This window comes from Lampris incognitus, chromosome 4 (assembly GCF_029633865.1).
Source record: "Lampris incognitus isolate fLamInc1 chromosome 4, fLamInc1.hap2, whole genome shotgun sequence".
NCBI lineage: Eukaryota > Metazoa > Chordata > Actinopteri > Lampriformes > Lampridae > Lampris > Lampris incognitus.
In genome coordinates this window covers 5,743,813-5,761,973 of record NC_079214.1, presented here as the reverse complement: position 1 = coordinate 5,761,973, position 18,161 = coordinate 5,743,813, and the positions used below count along the sequence as shown (strand labels likewise).

At 43.1% G+C, this 18,161-nt stretch overlaps 1 protein-coding gene across 4 annotated transcripts in view; it reads left to right on the top strand.

Moving 5' to 3' along the window:
- The window catches only part of rnf111 (ring finger protein 111), a 68,431-nt gene that overhangs the window by 8,368 nt on the left and 41,902 nt on the right, over positions 1-18,161 (top strand). For all 4 annotated transcript variants that reach the window (XM_056278091.1, XM_056278089.1, XM_056278090.1 and 1 more), the window contains exon 2: positions 8,322-9,274. In XM_056278091.1, coding sequence (XP_056134066.1) covers positions 8,401-9,274 — 874 coding nt within the window. In that variant the 5' untranslated portion in view covers positions 8,322-8,400. The remainder of the gene's footprint in view (positions 1-8,321; positions 9,275-18,161) is intronic.

Sequence of the window (18,161 nt, the reverse complement as noted above, 5' to 3'; positions counted from 1 at the left end):
GGGCAACGTGAACCAGAGGGGTTGGGGGTGGGGGTATGACTGAAGAAAAAAAGAAGAAGCAGACATCATTGTTTCACATGGGTGGCGCAGTGGTTAGCATGGTTGCCTCACAGCAAAAAGGTCCTGGGTTCGAGCCCCGGGGTAGTCCAACCTTGGGGGTCATCCCGGGTCGTCCTCTGTGTGGAGTTTGCATGTTCTCCCCATGTCTGCGTGGGTTTCCTCCGGGGGCTCCGGTTTCCTCCCACAGTCCAAAGACATGTAGGTCAGGTGGATCAGCCACACTAAATTGTCCCTAGGTGTGTGTGTGTGTGTGTGTGTGTCCGCGTCCGCCTTGTGATGGACTGTCGGCCTGTCCAGGGTGTCTCCCAGCCTGCTGCCCCATGACTGCTGGGATAGGCTCCAGCATCCCCGCAACCCTGAGAGCAGGATAAGCGGTTTGGATAATGGATGTAACCATTTAAAATCACTGTGCCAAATTGTTCTATTACTTTGTTATTGCCATTAGCATTGTTAAAGCTGCTGTTGGTAACTTTCTTTTAACACCTTTTTGTCATATTTGGTTTTCCATCAAGTAAATGTACCGTGGGGGGAAAAAAAAAATCCGCTCTCTGCCTGTTTCTGGGGCTGTATTCTGATTGGCAAACAACTCAATTTGATCCTGACCAATCACAGCTAAGGAGCATCCCTTACTTGATGCCAGTCATGCCGTGTTCACACGTAGTGCAGCGCGGTACTTCGGAAATAGTGATCTTTGTAAATAATTCACTTGTAAGTAAAACAGTGCTTCATAACAACAATATTGGTGCAACTATGAGATTCGCGGAATTTTTTTGTTTTTTTGCATGCACAGATTAAAGGGAATTTTCGCCGATTTTCATCCTCAGCTCCATGTATTAATCGTAGGATTGACGTCTCTATAACATACGCAATACTTGTCAGTGTCGTCTGCATTGCTGTAGCTCGCCATAGCAATCTGGCTTACTTCCGGCACCAGTGACGTCAGCAGAGAACGTCAGCTCTGTTGGCAGTAGAACGTCGATTTCTCGGTCAGAATTATTTTTTGGGCATCCGGGTGGCGTGGCGGTCTATTCCGCAGCCTACCAACATGGGGATCGGCGGTTCGAATCCTCGTGTTACCTCTGGCTTGGTTGGGCGTCCCTACAGACAAAATTAGCTGTGTTTGCAGGTGGGAAGCCGGATGTGGGTGTGTCCTGGTTGCTGCTCTAGCACCTCTTCTGGTCGGTCGGGGCGCCTGTTCAGGGGGGAGGGGGAACTTGGCGGAATAGTATAATTAAAGGATTGAAGGGCATTGGCAGCTGATGAGTGCGCAACACATGAAACAAGCTTGTACTGCTATGTATAAAAGTTTTTTTCTTGCGTCTCTTAATAAAATATTTAATATAAATATATTAATAAAATATATACAATAAAATAAAAAATGTTAAGTTTTCTTTATTGTAGTTCTATAATTTCATAAATGCAACAAAAAATGGCATTGTAATGGAAATGTAAAGTTAGAGAACTAAATACTCATTAATGGCCCACTGAAGATTAGCCACATGTGATAAAACGTAATGAATGCTCGTGTCTTTATGCATGCTCAATAGTCAGGTAAGAAAATCAAAGCAAGTTGAATCAGTTCATATGGACACAATGTTCATTGACAGAAACGTTTCATCACTCATCTAATCAGTCTAAACTGACCGCAGGTATCTCCACCCTTATAAACAATACAGTGGCATAATGACTGAAACCAACGATCGGTTTCACATGCAAATAGGCATGACTAGTCACAGAGGATTTGGGAATGTTTGCAATCACAGCATTGTAAGATGGCAATAGATGTACTCTAATCCCCCTCCCATGAAATTACAATGGTGATGGGGGACATTTGATTGTTCATGTTTACCATAGACCAACACATACTGATCAGTACTTCAGGTTTGACTCTCATCATCCACTGGAGCACAAACTAGGAGTCATCAGGACGCTGTACCACCGAGCTGACCACGTCCCCACCAACACAGCAACTGGGGAAGAGGAGAAATTCCACATTAAACAGGCCCTGGTTAAGTGTGGTTATCCTAACTGGGTATTTGTCAAAGCCAGGAAGATGCCCAGACAGTGCACCAGCCAATCGAAGAGATGAGAAGGACAACAGCTGTCTAAGTCAAGTCAAGTAATTTTATTTGTATAGCCCAATATCACAAATTACAAATTTGCCTCAGTGGGCTTTAACCTACCTAGCTAACCTAACCTAAGTCTAAACCAGTGGTGATTCTGTATGTGGTGGGAGTGTTGGAAAAGTTGAGATGCGTATTTTTCAAACACCGCGCCCCAGTCGCTTTCAAATCCCAAAAATTGGTCCACCCCAAGGATCGGGTCCCCAGGCACAAACAGAACAATATAGTGTATGCTGTTAAGTGCCAGGAGGATTGCCGTGACTTGTACATTGGGGAAACCAAACAGACGCTGGCTCAGAGGATGGCACAACACAGGAGAGCTAACACATCAGGCCAGGACTCCACAGTCTACACCATCTACAGACCAGTGGCCACTCTTTCAAGGATGAGAATGTGCACATCCTTGATAGGGAGGAATGCTGGTTTGAATGGGGCGTCAAAGAGGCCATCTATGTCAAGAGCGAACGACCATCTCTGAACCCGGGGGGGGGGGTAAGAGTTCTTCTGTCACCATCTTACAATGCTGTGATTGCCAACATTCCCAAATCCTCTGTAAATAGTACACATGGCCATTGTAACTCTAGTTAATGATCAATCCTATTTGCATATGAAACCGATCGTTGGTTTCGGTCATTATGCCACTGTATTGTTTATAAGGGTGGGGATACCTGCAGTCAATTTAGACTGAAGAGGTCACTTAGATGAGTGATGAAGCATTTCCGTCAATAAACGTTGTGTCCAGATGAACTGATTCACCTTTCTTTGATTGATGAATGCTCATTCAGACCTAGCTAATGGCTCCCCACTGTTTGCAGTGTGTTGGGATGGGTTAAATGCTGAGCATCATTTCCCCCACGGGGATTAATAAATACATCTTATCTAGTAATTTTGATAAGCCAATTTCGACTTAATTGACTGTGTTACTTTCATTATAAGGCTCAAATATGTTTAACGGCTCCAGACAGATTTTTTTTTGGGGGGGGGGGGGGGCCAAAAATGGCTCTTTTGATAGCAGAAGTTGCCGACCCCTGGTCTAGTGCATGTGTTTTATGCCCCCCACTTTTATGCTTACTAGGAAGCATACCGAATTCTTTGCAGGTACACAAAGAAACGGTTCTCATAAGCGCTTTGGGTGTCTAGAAAAGCGCTGTATAAATATGAGTATTATTATTATTTATTATTATTATTATTATGTTAGCTAGAAAGGCCATAATGAGAAGTGGGTTGGGGATGATTGTCCTGTTGAATTGTGGAAATCCCTGATATCCAATGTTGTCACGTTAGAGAAGTTGAGATACTGTATTGGTGGGAGAATGCTTCTTATTGTAAAAAAAAAATGGGAGAAACCACTAAATCTTCTTGGAATTAAGCGCAGTTTGGCATGAAAATAATTGACAGAGCTGAGGGATTGTTCTGTTTATGTACAATACCATTGTTTGATATTTCTGTGCTCTGGTGACTAGATGAATGCGGTGTGTTGTTTCCTGGACCTATTATGCAAACGTTTTGCATATGCCACTGAGTTATTGTTGATGTTTTCTTCTTTTTGAAAATCAAAATCAATAAGAAGAATGTTAAAACAATAGAAAAGAGAAGAGCAAATAAACAATTAACAGAACATGAACAATGAGCAGCTATGTAGCCACTTCAAACTGTATGCTATCAGGCAAAAGCCATTTGTGAAATGTATCTGTATATAACGATCCCAAACGAGCTCAATTCCCGAGTAAAGTTTAGCTATATTGAAATTCATCGGTTTTACTGGAATACCCTTACTGTGTCTTATTATTCTACAAATTTGATTATAGCACAAAGTGGTATGACAATAGAGAGCGATCCTCAGGCACAATTAACCTGTCACATTTCTTGGAACCCTTAGTTCTTTCTGTATTAGTTTAGCTGAATCAAGCCAGAGGCTTAGAAAACAAGGCTTGGTATACCCCGCCCCCCCCTTTTCTCTCCAATTGTATCTGGCCAATTACTCCACTCTTCAGAGCCATCTCGGTCACTGCTCCACCCCCTCTGCTGATCCGGGGAGGGCTGCAGACTACCACATGCCTCCTCCGATACATGTGGAGTCGCCAGCCGCTTCCTTTTTACCTGACAGAGAGGAGTTTCACCAGGGGGACATAGCGTGTCGGAGGATCACACTATTCCCCCCAGTTCCCCCTCCCCCCCGAACAGGTGCCCCGACTTACCAAAGGAGGCGTTAGTGCAGCGACCAGGACACATACTCACATCCGGCTTCCCACCCGCAGACATGGCCAATTGTGTCTAGGGACGCCTGACCAAGCCGGAGGTAACACGGGGATTCGAACCGGTGAGCCCCATGTTGGTAGGCAACGGAATAGACCGCTACGCTACCCGGACGCCGGTATACCTTTGCTGTTGTCCGCTGCATCACACCATGTTGGCGAGGAGTTGTGCACATGGTTGTCGTTTGTGTTACCAGTACCGTTGGAGCTGAAGCCAGAACAAAAGAGTCCCACAGAAAAACTACAATGACAACAACAAGTGACCCCATGCAGTGGTTTCATTCTACATAATGCACATGAGAAGCGTCTCCTCTGCTGACCCTCATGCAGATTGAGGCATTTTCGTTTTGTTTTCTGATCGTAAAAGACATATGCCTGCTCCTTATGATTTCACTACATGCTGCGGGATCACTAGATTATGTAATAATGGCTCTGAACTCTATGAGATATGGTGTCACTGGATGTGATGTGAATGGAATTCCAATCATTGAATACCAATGTCATTGAGCCCTCCCACCAGCACAATCTGGCCGCGTTCAGCACAGTTATCAAATGGTGCCGAAAATCCAGAAATGAGCACAGTTTAGAACCACTCCATGCCAAACTATTTGCTCACAGAGTGCTATTGGAACGGTTCTGTTCTCTGTTCAGAAATGTGGAAATGGAAAAGCATCAGTAGTTGCACTATTTACAGTAGGTCGATATCTGATTTTGTGTAGTTAAGGGTTGAGTTGGCAAGTCAAGCTCATATTCCTATGAAATTCTCCTTACTCTCCCATTTCTCGTTTGCAGAGTGGCTCCAGGATTTTGATTTTGATTGTGTCATGAAAAGAATTTTGCCTATTTTTTTCTTTTTCTTTTTCTTTTTTTTACTTGTGGGAGGTAGCACATAGCACTATAGCTAGTGAATTCTGTTTTATGGTGGATTTTCTCTTTTGTGGCCTTGAATGTCAGTCCGTGTCATGCATTGCCTGGAATTAATAACAAAGCAAATGTGTCGGTTGATTCTGATTGAGGCTATTTCATATCACAAAGGCAACATTTGATCGTGTTGTTTTGTCTTTTCTGCACTGTGTGCAAAAATTATCAGTATACGTATGTGCATCACTACATCTGTTAACACTATATGATTTTTTTTTGTGTGTACATTTGTATTTCTTTTTTGCGACCAAATTTTTATTGGTTTTCCTTTTTTTAACCTTTCGTTACGGAGGAGGCGTTACATATCAAAATCAAGTAACTGAAATATCGTGTTGACATTGCACAACATATCTAAATCTTTTCACTAAGGTAATCACATGCATCATAAATGCATATACATTTACATTCACATAGTGAGATGGAATGACATACAAAAGTAAACTATATGCGGGTAATGTAGCGGTCTATTCCGTTGCCTACCAACACGGGGATCGCTGATTCGAATCCCTGTGTTACCTCTGGCTTGGTCGGGCGTCCCTACAGACACAATTGGCCGTGTCTGTAGGTGGGAAGCTGGATGTGGGTGCGTGTCCTGGTCGCTGCACTATTGCCTCCTCTGGTTGGTCGAGGCGCCTGTTCGGGGGGGAGGGGGAACGGGGGGAATGACGTGATCCTCCCATGCACTACTGGCAAAACTCCACTGTCAGGTGAAAAGAAGCGGCTGGTGACTCCACATGTATCGGGGGAGGCATGTGGTAGTATGCCGCCCTCCCCGGATCGGCAGAGGGGGTGGAGCAGCGACCGGGACAGCTCGGAGAGTGGCGTAATTGGCCAAGTACAATTGGGGGGGGGGGTAAATAATATGAAAAATACAGAAATATAATGTGTACACAAGAACCCAAGGTAAGCACATCAATAAGATAAATAATACAATTCAAAATTTGGGCCATTTAAACCTCGCCATCTGTTATCCTGCTGGAGTATTGTAGTTCTAATCTCTGGTTTTTGTCCTTTTCCATATGAACTTTAAGACAAGATTTTGCAATCTATCCCAATAACCCCACTGAGGGACCTCTCTGCAACATACTGCTATAAGAAACAAGCCTTGGGAGTAGGTTAATTTTTGCAGTAGGGATTCGAGTGGCTAATGATATTGTCAACTTTGACCATCCATCTAAATCCTCTGTACGGGATTTAGAAAGATTTTTTATAATTCTTTGTCACAATTTTGTCCAAAGAAGAATAAATATCGATTTGTATTTATTTTGAAACTTATACACCAGTTCCTGGTAGATCTTTAAAAAAACTCAAGGTTTTCTGATTTAAAGGTTAAAATTTTGTCTGTAAATCAGTGCTGACATGCATTGTGGGACATTTTATAAAGAGCTGCTGTGATGACTCAGAATTTGGGACGTGGATGTTTATAGTTAACGGCAGTTAATGATGGCTGTTGATCGGTTTCTCTCAAGAAGACAAATGCTACAGAACAGTCATTGGAGGAAGACTCACATTTCCCCAGATTACAAAATTGGACAGAAATTGTAGCTGTAGCAAGGATGAGCTATTATAATGAAGGGGGGGGGGTTAGCATATTGCAAGTATGATAAATGCTATAGCAGCTTGAGAAAAGGTGGGAGTATGAATTCAAAACAACCTTCTATGTCTAAGTCCTTCAACAGTCCAGACCAAGCCAATAAAAGTTTTACGAAGGTGGAAATTGCGAAATCTTAGCGAGCTGGTGTTTTAAGTCAGTAGAGAATACCGCCCGTGAGGCTGCCTCTGCTAACCAAAGTTATGGAGTGAAATGTGTGGTATATATAACTAGACAAAACGGTGTATTGACTTTTTATTTATTATATATAAAGAATCGAATTTTTTTTTTAATTATGTTTTGGACTTTGAGCTAAGATGCAAAGAACTTTGATGATAATCAAATGAATACCAGAGGGTTCACTTCAGCCTTTGGGATATTTTTTTTTCGAGAACATTAAGGTTTTTGTTTTTGTTTTTTGCTTGCTGTCCAGACTTATATTTGGCTTTATGTTTAGTTTAGTATTTAGTGGGGGGCGTCCGGGTAGCATGGCGGTCTATTCCATTGCCTACCAACATGGGGCTCACCGGTTCGAATCCCTTCGGTACCTCCAGCTTGGTCGGGCGTCCCTACAGGCACAATTGGCCGTGTCTGCAGGTGGGAAGCCGGATATGGGTATGCGGCCTGGTCGCTGCACTATCGTCTCCTCTGGTCAGTTGGAAGGGGAACTGGGGGGAATAGCGTGATCCTCCCATGCACTACGTTCCCCTGGTGAAACTCCTCACTGTCAGGTGAAAAGAAGTGGCTGCGACTCCACATGTATCGGAGGAGGCATGTGGTAGTCTGCAGCCCTCCCCGTATCGGCAGAGGGGGTGGAGCAAGTGGAGTAATTGGCTGGATACAATTGTGGAGAATATGGGGGGGGTATCTAGTGAGGAATCGCTTGCACTTTTTGGCGTTGTAGAACTGGTACAAATTTTTGCCAAACTGGCATTAGATGTCATGTAAAGTTGAATCGGCTGAAAGGTATTGATTGGTAAACTGTCACTAGTGCTGGATGCTATGTAAAATATGATAATAATTGCAGCAAATTTTACATGATAAATCATCATCTGCTTGCATATGCAAAAATACCATAGTTAAGAATTCAACTGAGGTTCATCACATTGAACTGTTTACTAATGTAAATAATGTAAACTTTATGGGGCAGCCCCTGAATATCCGAATATTTGGATACTTGTTTGACAGGTTGGTGTTCAAATAAATTGTTTATCATAGTAACATGACAATGTCTGGATTTCATCCCCATACAGTACAATTACAAGTCAACTAGTGATAATATTGCCCTAACTGTCACTCTCCTTTGGAAGTATTCATGGAGCTCACATCCCCTCTTTTTTCCCCCCTCTGCCCTCCTTCACCTTACCTTAGGTAAACTGAGATGCCACTGAAAGACACCCAGGAAGCATAGTGAGCGTGCTTGGTGTTTGATCTGTGAGTACCTGCTGCCATGAAGAGTGAGGTGTCATCCGAGGCCCCGGGCAGACAGGAGCACCTGAAGGAGCCGCTGGTCAACCCAGAGCCAATGGAAGCTGCCAAGAGCTTCCCTGGTAACATGGAGGTGATTGGAAAGGCAGGCAGCGAGTTTGCAACTTTATGTGCCGAGTCCAGGCACAGGTCCTTGAGGGACACGGGAGCACGTAGGGACTCAGATAGAAGCCTCCCTGGACGTAAAAAGCGCAAGAGCCAACAGGCAGGGCCTTCAGACTGCTCCCTGAAGGAGGACCACATTAGTGAGAGTTCACTGGCCCCTCAGCGTCCCAGGGTAGAACTCTTGGAGCAGCCCAGTGAGGATGAACATAATCACGAGTCCTCTTTCAGTGACTGTGCCTCTTCCCCATCCTCCAGCCTGAGATTTGGGGACTCTGACACTCTCAGCTCAGAGGATGAGGGAGAGGCAGGAGCAGCCGGGGGCCAGCATAAGGCCCCTGCGCTGACATCCAGTGGGGGGACCGGGGCAGGGTTGCGCCCTGTTTTGGGTCGAACTCGAGGGAGTCGCTCACAAAAGTGGGTGCGGTCAGAGGCTGAGCCGGTGCTGCTGAAACGACCGTGTCCTAGCAGCAGGCGACCTCTACATAGGAAGCGCTTTGTCAAACCTGGTGGGGCCCAGCGGACCCAGAAGCAAAAAGAGCGACTGCTTCTCCAGAGGAAGAAACGCGAAGTGATTGCTCGTAGGAAATATGCCCTGCTCCACAGCACCAGTAGCTCGAGTGAGGAGCTGAGTAGCGAGTCGTCTTCCCCCTCCTCCACAGAAGCAGAGGATGAACTGTACGTAGACGTTAGCAGTACCAGCAGCCAGCCCAACAGCACTGCTGTAGCCACAGGTAAAGCACAACCTTTTAAATTACATTTGCATTCAGCTGTTGCTAATATGTAGAGTGACTTTCAGTGAATGAGCGAATATTGGTTTCTTGGCTGTTGCTGGATTTGATCCTGTCTATGATCTCTGTTGTGGGATGATTATTTTTGATCTTCTGGCCACCTTATAGCTTTTCCAGGTGTTCAGGTCACTATTATTAAACCCACACGTAAAATATGAGCAAAGCTATGTTTTGTTATCACCCCCCCCACCCCCCCCCCACACACACACTTAGCTTACTTAGCTTAAGGTTGTATATCGTGTCCGATGATGACAATCCTGCCTATGTTACTTGTGAGTCTTCTTATGGCTGTAAAGTCCAATCCGCGATCCACACTGTCTGCCACAGACAGAACAGGTGAGAGCACTGACAGGGTGTGGATGTGGTACTGGCTTTATGTCTCTTTAGATGTCTCCTGACACACACACACACACACACACACACAGATAAAACACTGTTCATGCACAGTATTTGTACTTTTGTAGATGTTAGCTTAGCAATTTCATCACACTGAGCTGGAAATGGTTACGTCAACAATTGTCATTGCAAAATTTAGCTGAGAATTTTTTTTTCATCTGAAGAAGTCGACGTGAGTGCACGTTTTCGAGAGCTGTTCACCTTTATAACATAAGTGGAACATAGCTATTACGCCTTATATTTCACAACACATCTTAGAGCGGTGTTGTGTGTTTTGTGTTGATGTGTTAGTGACCTCACATTATTGATATTTTCCGTGTATATACTTTACCAATAAAACAGGCATAAGCTAATAACACTGTTAGCTACAACAGCATTAGGTTGGTTTCCATAAAGGGTGTTAAGGCGCATTATGGACATATCGCATTAAAAAAGTTAATGGAAAGGGCAAAATTTGAATCAACTTCGGGCGAACTCCTCTAATCTGCATCAAAGTTAGTATGCTCGCTTGAGGTGGTTTTAGCCTGATTTGAAACAGAGTTAATGCGCAAAATGGTAAATGGAAACACCTTTGCCGAATTAATTCTGACATAGCGAATATTTACCTTACGTGGCCAGCTGTTTCCACTGTAGGCGTCTTCCTGTTCACATTCACATGCGCGAAAACATTGCTGGTAACAGGAACATGTGGACCGATGAGGAGACCAAAATATTCCTTGCTCTCATCCACGAGAGAAACGTAACTTCAATTTTGGATGGAAGACAGCAATGTAAAGCAACAATCTACCAGGAATTACATAATGAAATGCTCGCAAGAGGATTTGACAAGCCCTGGATTGTTTTGCGTACTAAATGGAAGTCTGAAGCAGCAGTACATGTCCGATAGACGAGAGATGTCTCAAAGTGGTGCTGGTGGGAGAAACCAAATAAAATGTAGGTTTTTCGAGGAAATGGAGCAAATTCTCGGCCAGAGGCCCATCGTTACATCTCTAAGCTCTACTATCAACGGCTCAGGTTGGTATTAAGTTATTTTAAAATCGAATTTTTGTTGAACATAGGAAACTGCATGCTACCCTATTTTCTCATCATTTTGTGTAGAATACTTGCTAGCTAATGGGGGCAACCATTTTTGAAATACTGTAGATCAAGTACCGAGCGCTTTATCCGATGGACAAGATGAAAGAGATGAGAGCAATGCTGATAGTGAAGGTAGGCTACTGTATAGCCCTAATTCACAACTTGTGGAATGTATAGCTCTTGTATCCACTTATTGTTCAAAAATGTTGTAGGCTAACTGAAGCCTATCTTCTCTTTAGCAACTACACTGCTAAGACATAAGGTCTAGGATGACATGCCGTGTTCACGTGTCCTAGAACTACTATTAGGATGGGGAAGGGAAGTTTTGAGAAATAAATGAGAAATATAGCCTACTGACAACCTTTTCCTTTTAAATATAGCAGAATCACCAGATAGGCCTGACTCTGTGGCCTCATTGGAAGCAGATGGTGACAGATCTTCAAATGAATCAGACATATCCCATTCCCAGCTCGAGAGGTCAGGACCGTCAAGTCGCCAAAGATTCTGGACACATTCCACAACAAATACAAGGCCCATTTTAAGAGCAGGGGACATGACAGCCATCTTTGATACCATCCTGAAACAACAGCAGGATCAAGCAGAGAAAGACCAAGCGACCATGCAGTACATTTCCACTGTTCTGGGTCAAGCAGTGCAGTGCTTTGAGCGCTGTGCACCAGCAGCAGAGAGGCAGGCACGTGCATGTGAGGTAATGGCTGATTCAGGGAAACAGAGCAACAACACAGTGCAAGGCCATTTCCAAACACCCTCATTTGCCCCTCACCAACAGTCTACCCCCTACAGCCAACAGCCATCGATATCCTACAACCAACAGTGGTCTAGCTCCCATAGCCACCACCAGTCTACCCCTCACAACCAACACCATTCAACCCCTGGCAGCCAACATCCACCTACCTCTGCGGACACACAAGATTCCAGCATGTCGTTCACATCATTTTTTTTGGATTATTTATTTATGATTTTTCCCTTTTTCTCCCAATTTAGTAGCCAATCGATCCCTATTTTAGTTCAAACACCCGCTCTCCTTCTACATGCGTTCGCCAACTGCATCTCTCCGGCCGGCAGTCTCGAGGGAGACGCCTCCCCACTTTCATGACAAGGCGAATCCAGGCCGAACCACTGATTTTTTTTTTCCGACACACACACAGAGACGCATTCATGTAGCGAACACAAGCCGACTCCGCCCCCCTCCCGAAGACAGCGTTGCCAATTATTGCTGCTTCATCAAGTCCAGCCATAGTCGGATCTGACGAGACCGGGGCGCGAATCCCGGTCCTCAGTGGGCAACTGCATCGACACAAAGCCGACACTTAGACCGCTAAACCACCTGCGGACCCTTCATATTTACACTTGGAGTAGGGAATACAAGCCTGTGTTTCTTGTGCCTTATAAATGATATTTGTAGAAGGCCGCTTGTTCTACTGAAGTGTCACTTAATGGCATCACAAATATTTTTTTGCGTAGCCTAGTTAATTTGCTACAAACCAGTTAATGGAAACGCGCATCAATGCGCCTAATTCGCTTTTTTTTTTTTTTTGCGAATTTTCAACAGTTTGCTTAAAATTCGCTTGACATTTTATTGAAACCCCACTACTGTTAGCATCTGTGACTTGTGTGTGTGTGCGGCTTTTTGTTTTTTTTTCTGATGGGAATCACGGCTACGAACAATGGAAAGGATCAAATGACGAATATTCAGAACGACAGAGAGAATGATAAAAACATGGAAAGTGAAGCGACGAAGGGGAATAAAATAAATGAAAACCGGAAAGAAAACAACGACAATGAGAGAGGAAACGGAACAAACGAGCGAACAGATGGCGAATGACAGAAAAACAGTGGAGAAGAATGTGGAGAAAGGAGAGAGAAATACGGCAAAGAGTTGATGGTGGAAGTGGAGGTAGAGGAAGGTGAAGAGTTACCATGATGGAAATATTGGAGGGGGTGACGAAAGAGTGTGTTGAGGTAGTTGGTTGCAGAGTTAGAGGAGAGAAGTCTTTTGAAGTCACAGTGAAGGATGAGGACGGGAAATCCAAACTGATGGACGGTGTGCGAGTGAAAGGGGCAATGATTCATGCCAAAGACATCACAAACAATGACGTGGTGGAGTCCTTCATCAACCTGCGTGTCTATTTGGAGGACTGGAAGATACTGGCAAAACTGGGAGAATGTGGAGTGAAGGCGTTATCGCCACTTAAACAACACATGTGGCCTGGAACAGGAATAGCTGACGGAACGAGATTTGTTGAACTACGTTTCAACGACCAGGTCCGTTCACTCCCCTGCTCAACAAAATTTGACTCTTAAGAGGTGCAGAATACTTAAGAGTCATTCATGACAGACAAGTTCATGTGTGCAGACTCTGCATTAAACCTGGGCACATTTTTAGAGAGTGCCCAGAGTTTACTTGCTTTAAATGCAGCAAGAGGGGATACTACGCCAGAGACTGTGACGAGTGGAGAGAGACGGGGAGAGAAGAGGAAGAGCGGCAGAGAGAAGGAGAAGGAAGTGGAGAAGAAGAGGTGGGAGCAGAGGAGAACTTTGTAAGTGAAGATGATGACAGAGAGCAGATGGAGGAGGTGGTGGAGCAAGAAGGAGAGGAAGACGAGACGGCAGCTGAGGATGCACCAATGGAGGCAGAAGGTGAGAAGGAGACTGAGGAGACCAGCAACCACAAGGACAGTAAGCTGAGAAATGAGAAAGGAGAGAAGAAGAAAGACGAAGTGGTGGTGAGAGTGAATGAAGGGAAGAAGAACAGTGGGGAAGCAGGGGAGGCTTCTGGGGTAGAGAAGGGAGGGGGGCAGTGGGTTATTTCGAACAATACAGATAGTAAGTAGAACAAACAAGTACAGCTGTCTATAAATAGGATAACCTCAAAAGGGAGGAGATCTGGTAGAAAATAAAAGAAAGTGGTTAAAATGGGACATCTCTTTACACTTACAGTTAGGTCCATAAGTATTTGGACAGTGACACAATATTTGTAATTTTGCCCCTGTACACCACCACAGTGGATCTGAAATGATGTAACCAATATGTGATTGAAGTGTGGACTTTCAGCTTTAATTTAAGGGGTTGGACAAAAATATTGCATTAACCGTTCAGGAATTACAGCCAGTTTTATATATGGTCACCCTATTTTCAGAGGATCAAAAGTAATTGGACACTTGATTAACGAGTGGTTTCATGGGCAAGTAAGACCTTTTCCATCATTATTCCATGACAACTTAAGCAGATAAAAGGTCTGGAGTTCTTTCCAAGTATTTACATTTGCATTTGGTAGCTGTTCATCGGAACTCAACATGAAGTCCATAGAGGTGTCAATACAAGTGATGGAGGCCATCATTAGGCTGAAAAAGCAAAGGAAATCTATCAGATGGATAGTAGACACTTCAGGAGTGGCCAAATCAACATTTTGGTACATTCTTAAAAAGAAAGAATGCACTGGTAAGCTCAGCAACACCAAAAGGCTGGGAAGACCACGGAGCACAGCTACAGTGGATGATCGCAGAATTCTTTTCCTAGTGAAGACAAAGACATTCACAACATCTAGTGAAGTCAAAAACACTTTTGAGAGGTAGGGGTATCATTGTCCAAGTCTACAATCAAGAGACGCCTGCATGAAAATAAATACAGAGGGTTTACGACAAGGTGAAAACCATTGGTGTCACTTAAGAACAGGAAGGCCAGATTAGACTGTGTTTAAAAACATCTAAAAACCTACCCAGTTCTGGAACAAGGTTCTTTGGACAGATGAAGCAATGATTAACTTGTACCAGTAGGATGTGAAGAGGAAAAGTGTGGAGAACAAAAGGAAAAGCTCATGATTCTCAGTATACCATATCATCTGTCAAACATGGTGGAGGTAGTGTTATGAAATGGGCATGTATGGTTGCCAGTGGAACTTGGTCATTGGTGTTTATTGATGATGTGACTACTGACAGAAGTAGCAGGATGGATTGTGATGTTTATAAGGATATACCATTTGCTCAGATTTAGCCAAATGTCACAAAACTGAGAGGACGGCGCTTCATACTGCAGATGGATAATGACACAAAACAAGCTGAGAAAGCAACCCGAGTCTCTCAAGGCAGAAAAATGGAATATTCATCAGTGACCAAGTCAGTCACCTGACCTCAACCCAATTGAGCATGCTTTTCACTTGCTGAAGATCAAACTAATGGCCAAAAGACCCACAAACAACCAGCAACTGAAGGCAGCTGCCGTTAAGTATTGGCAGAGCATTTCAAAGGAGGAAACTCAGAATTTGAAGATGTCGATGGATTCCGGACTTCAGACAGTAGTTGACGGCAAAGGATTTCCCTCCAAACATTAAATATAATTGTTATAATCATAGTTATGTTTGTTTGTCCAATTACTTTTGAGCCTCTGAAAATGGGGTGACCCTGTATATCCATGGCTGTAGTTCCTGAAAAGTTAATGCCATATTTTTATCCAACCCATTAAATTAAAGCTGAAAATCTACTCTTCAATCACATCTCAAATACTTCATGTCAAATCCACTGTGGTGGTGTACAGGGGCAAAACTGCAAATATTGTGTCACTGTCCAAATACTTATGGACCTAACTGTATATTTTTGATGGTTAAAATCACCTCCTTTAATACAAATGGGCTACGGGATAAGATTTAAGAGACAGCAAACCTTCATGGTATGTAAGTCTGATATTTTATGTTTACAAGAGATACATTGGGATGAGGCGTGAATGAGAGAGTTTGAGAGAGAATGGATAGGAGAAATGTATGTGAACAATGGTGGAGTCAGAACAAGAGGGGTTGCAATATTAGTGAAAAGAGTTGTAGTTTAGAATGTCAGAAAATGTGTGGATGATGGTGAAGGGAGAGCGATAGGGATTTCTTTTGAGTATTTTCGGTAAAACATTTCAATTGTTGAATGTGTATGCACCGAACGATGAGAGAGAGAGGAGGTTTTTTTTTTGCGGAATTGGGAGGGATGGTTGGTGAGAACTGTATGGTAGTGGGTGACTTTAATGTATGGTGTGGAAGGTTGCACGCAACTGCGAGTGGGAGATTTCAGAGCGACTCATCGAGAAGTGTGTTGAAAGAAATGATGAGAGTAAAAGGGCTGATAGACGCGTGGAGAGAGAGGAATCCAGAGGGGAGGGCTTTTTCCAGGAGACAAACAGTGAAAGGGGTGTTAAAACAGAGCAGGATAGATTTAGTTTTGAGCACGAAGAGCATAGTAGATAAGATGGGGGAAATAGAATACAAAGACATGATAATTAGTGATCACTTGATGTTAGGTTTAGCGTGGAGCAAAGTGTAGCGAGGAGAGGAGGGGGGTTGTGGTGTCTGAATGGTGACTGCTGAAAGATGAGATATATAAGAAGATGGTGAGAGAGTGTATAATGAGAAGAAAGAATGAGAGTATGTATGAGGAGAACATTGGGAAGTGGAGGGAGAGTGTGAAAGAACAGTTAAAGATTGAGTATAGATTATAGCAGAGGCAGAAGTAAGATAGAAAGAAAAAGAGAGAGGAGGCTAAAGGGAGAGTTAACTGGAGAGGCAGAGAGGGCAGATAGGGAGGTAGGTTATGATTTAGGGGAATATATTAGAATAAAGATGAACTGAAGGAGATAGAACAAAAGTGTGTAGGGAGCAATAGTTAGAAGCAGGGCGAGATATGTAGTTGAAGGAGAGAAATGTACAAAGTATTTTTTAGGGTTAGAAAAGATGAAACAAAAGAATTATTTAGAAAAAGTGGAAGGAAAGGAAGGTAGAGAGATTGAAGACTTTGTAGGGATGGCTGAAAGAGTAGAAGATTATTATAGGGATTTATTTAGGTAAGAACAGATTGATGAAGACAGCATAGGACAAGTGTTAGATAAGGTGAAGGTCAGAGTAAGTGATGATTATAGAGAGATGTGTGAGGGAGCCATAGGGACAGGAGAAACAGAGGCAGCAATAGCAGGGTTAGGTAGGAACAAGAGTCCAGGGATAGATGGTTTAATTGGTGAATTTTACATAGAGTTTAGAGAGAAATTAGTGCCAGTGTTACATAGATTATTTAGGTGGATAGAAGAAAAGAATGAGATGCCGGGTAGTATGTCAACAGGGTTAGTCAGCATCATTTACAAGAAAGGGAGTAGGACTAGATTAGAAAACTATAGGCCACTTAGCATGTTAAATAATGACTATAAAATATTAGCAAGAGTATTAGCCAACAGAATCAAAAGAGTTATAGGAACGGTGGTGGGAAACAGACAGGCTTACAGCATACAGGGTAGGGACATAGCAGACACAATAAGTAGCATCAGAGACACTATTGACTTTATGAAGGGAGAGAAAAGAGGGATAGTTATTAGTTTAGATTTGAATAAAGCATTTGATAGAGTAGATCACAGATATTTATACAAGGTCTTAGAGAAATTTGGTTTTGAACATAGGCTCGTAGGATGGATCAGAAGAATGGATGATAGAGCAGTTAGTTGTATTATAATCAATGGGATAGTCACAGACACAAATTTAAGATAGAGATGTCAGTCAGGCAAGGGTGTCCCCTGTCCCCTATCGGCTCTGCTGTATTCCTTGTTGGCAGAACCGATAGTGGCACTACTGAAGGGAAATGATAGAATTAATTATAGAGCTACCAGGAGAGCTGATTAGTTTAGTTTGTCAGTATGCAGATGACACAACAGTTACAGTAAAGGACAAGGAAAGTGTAGTTGAGGTATTACGTAGTTTAGAGCTGTATGGTAGGGCATCTGGGGCTAAAGTAAACATAGATAAGTCAGAAATTATGTATATAGGGGCAAGTACAGAAGATTTAGGAATAGGATTAAAAGAGAAGAATGATTATTTCAGGGTGTTAGGTGTGAATTTAGGGATTGGGGAGATAAGGAAGATAGAGATATACAGTATGAAGAGATATTGAATAAGATTAGGAAGGCATTGGAGTTTTGGAAACATAAGAGGGTTGAAGCTGAAAGTGAAGGTGATGGTTGTGAATGGATTAGTTATGAGTATGATTGTGTATATAATGAATGTGTTGGATGTGCCTGAGAGTGTTGAAGGAGGTGGAAAGAATGGTGAGTGATTTTCTGTGGGATGGGAAGGGAGTTAGGATAGTAAAGGAGGTGATGGAAAATGACTATGAAGATTAGGGTTGAAAAAGAAAGCACTTAAGGTGAAAATGATGGTTAGATACTTAAGAAACAAGAGAGCTCATATATGGAAGGTGTTTTTAAGGGAGGCAATTTATAATTGGTTGGTGTGAGGAGAGTGGAGTGTATATGCAAATGAAGAAAGATACACTATGGACAAAAATATTGGCTCACCTGGCAATTACACCTACTGGAGCTT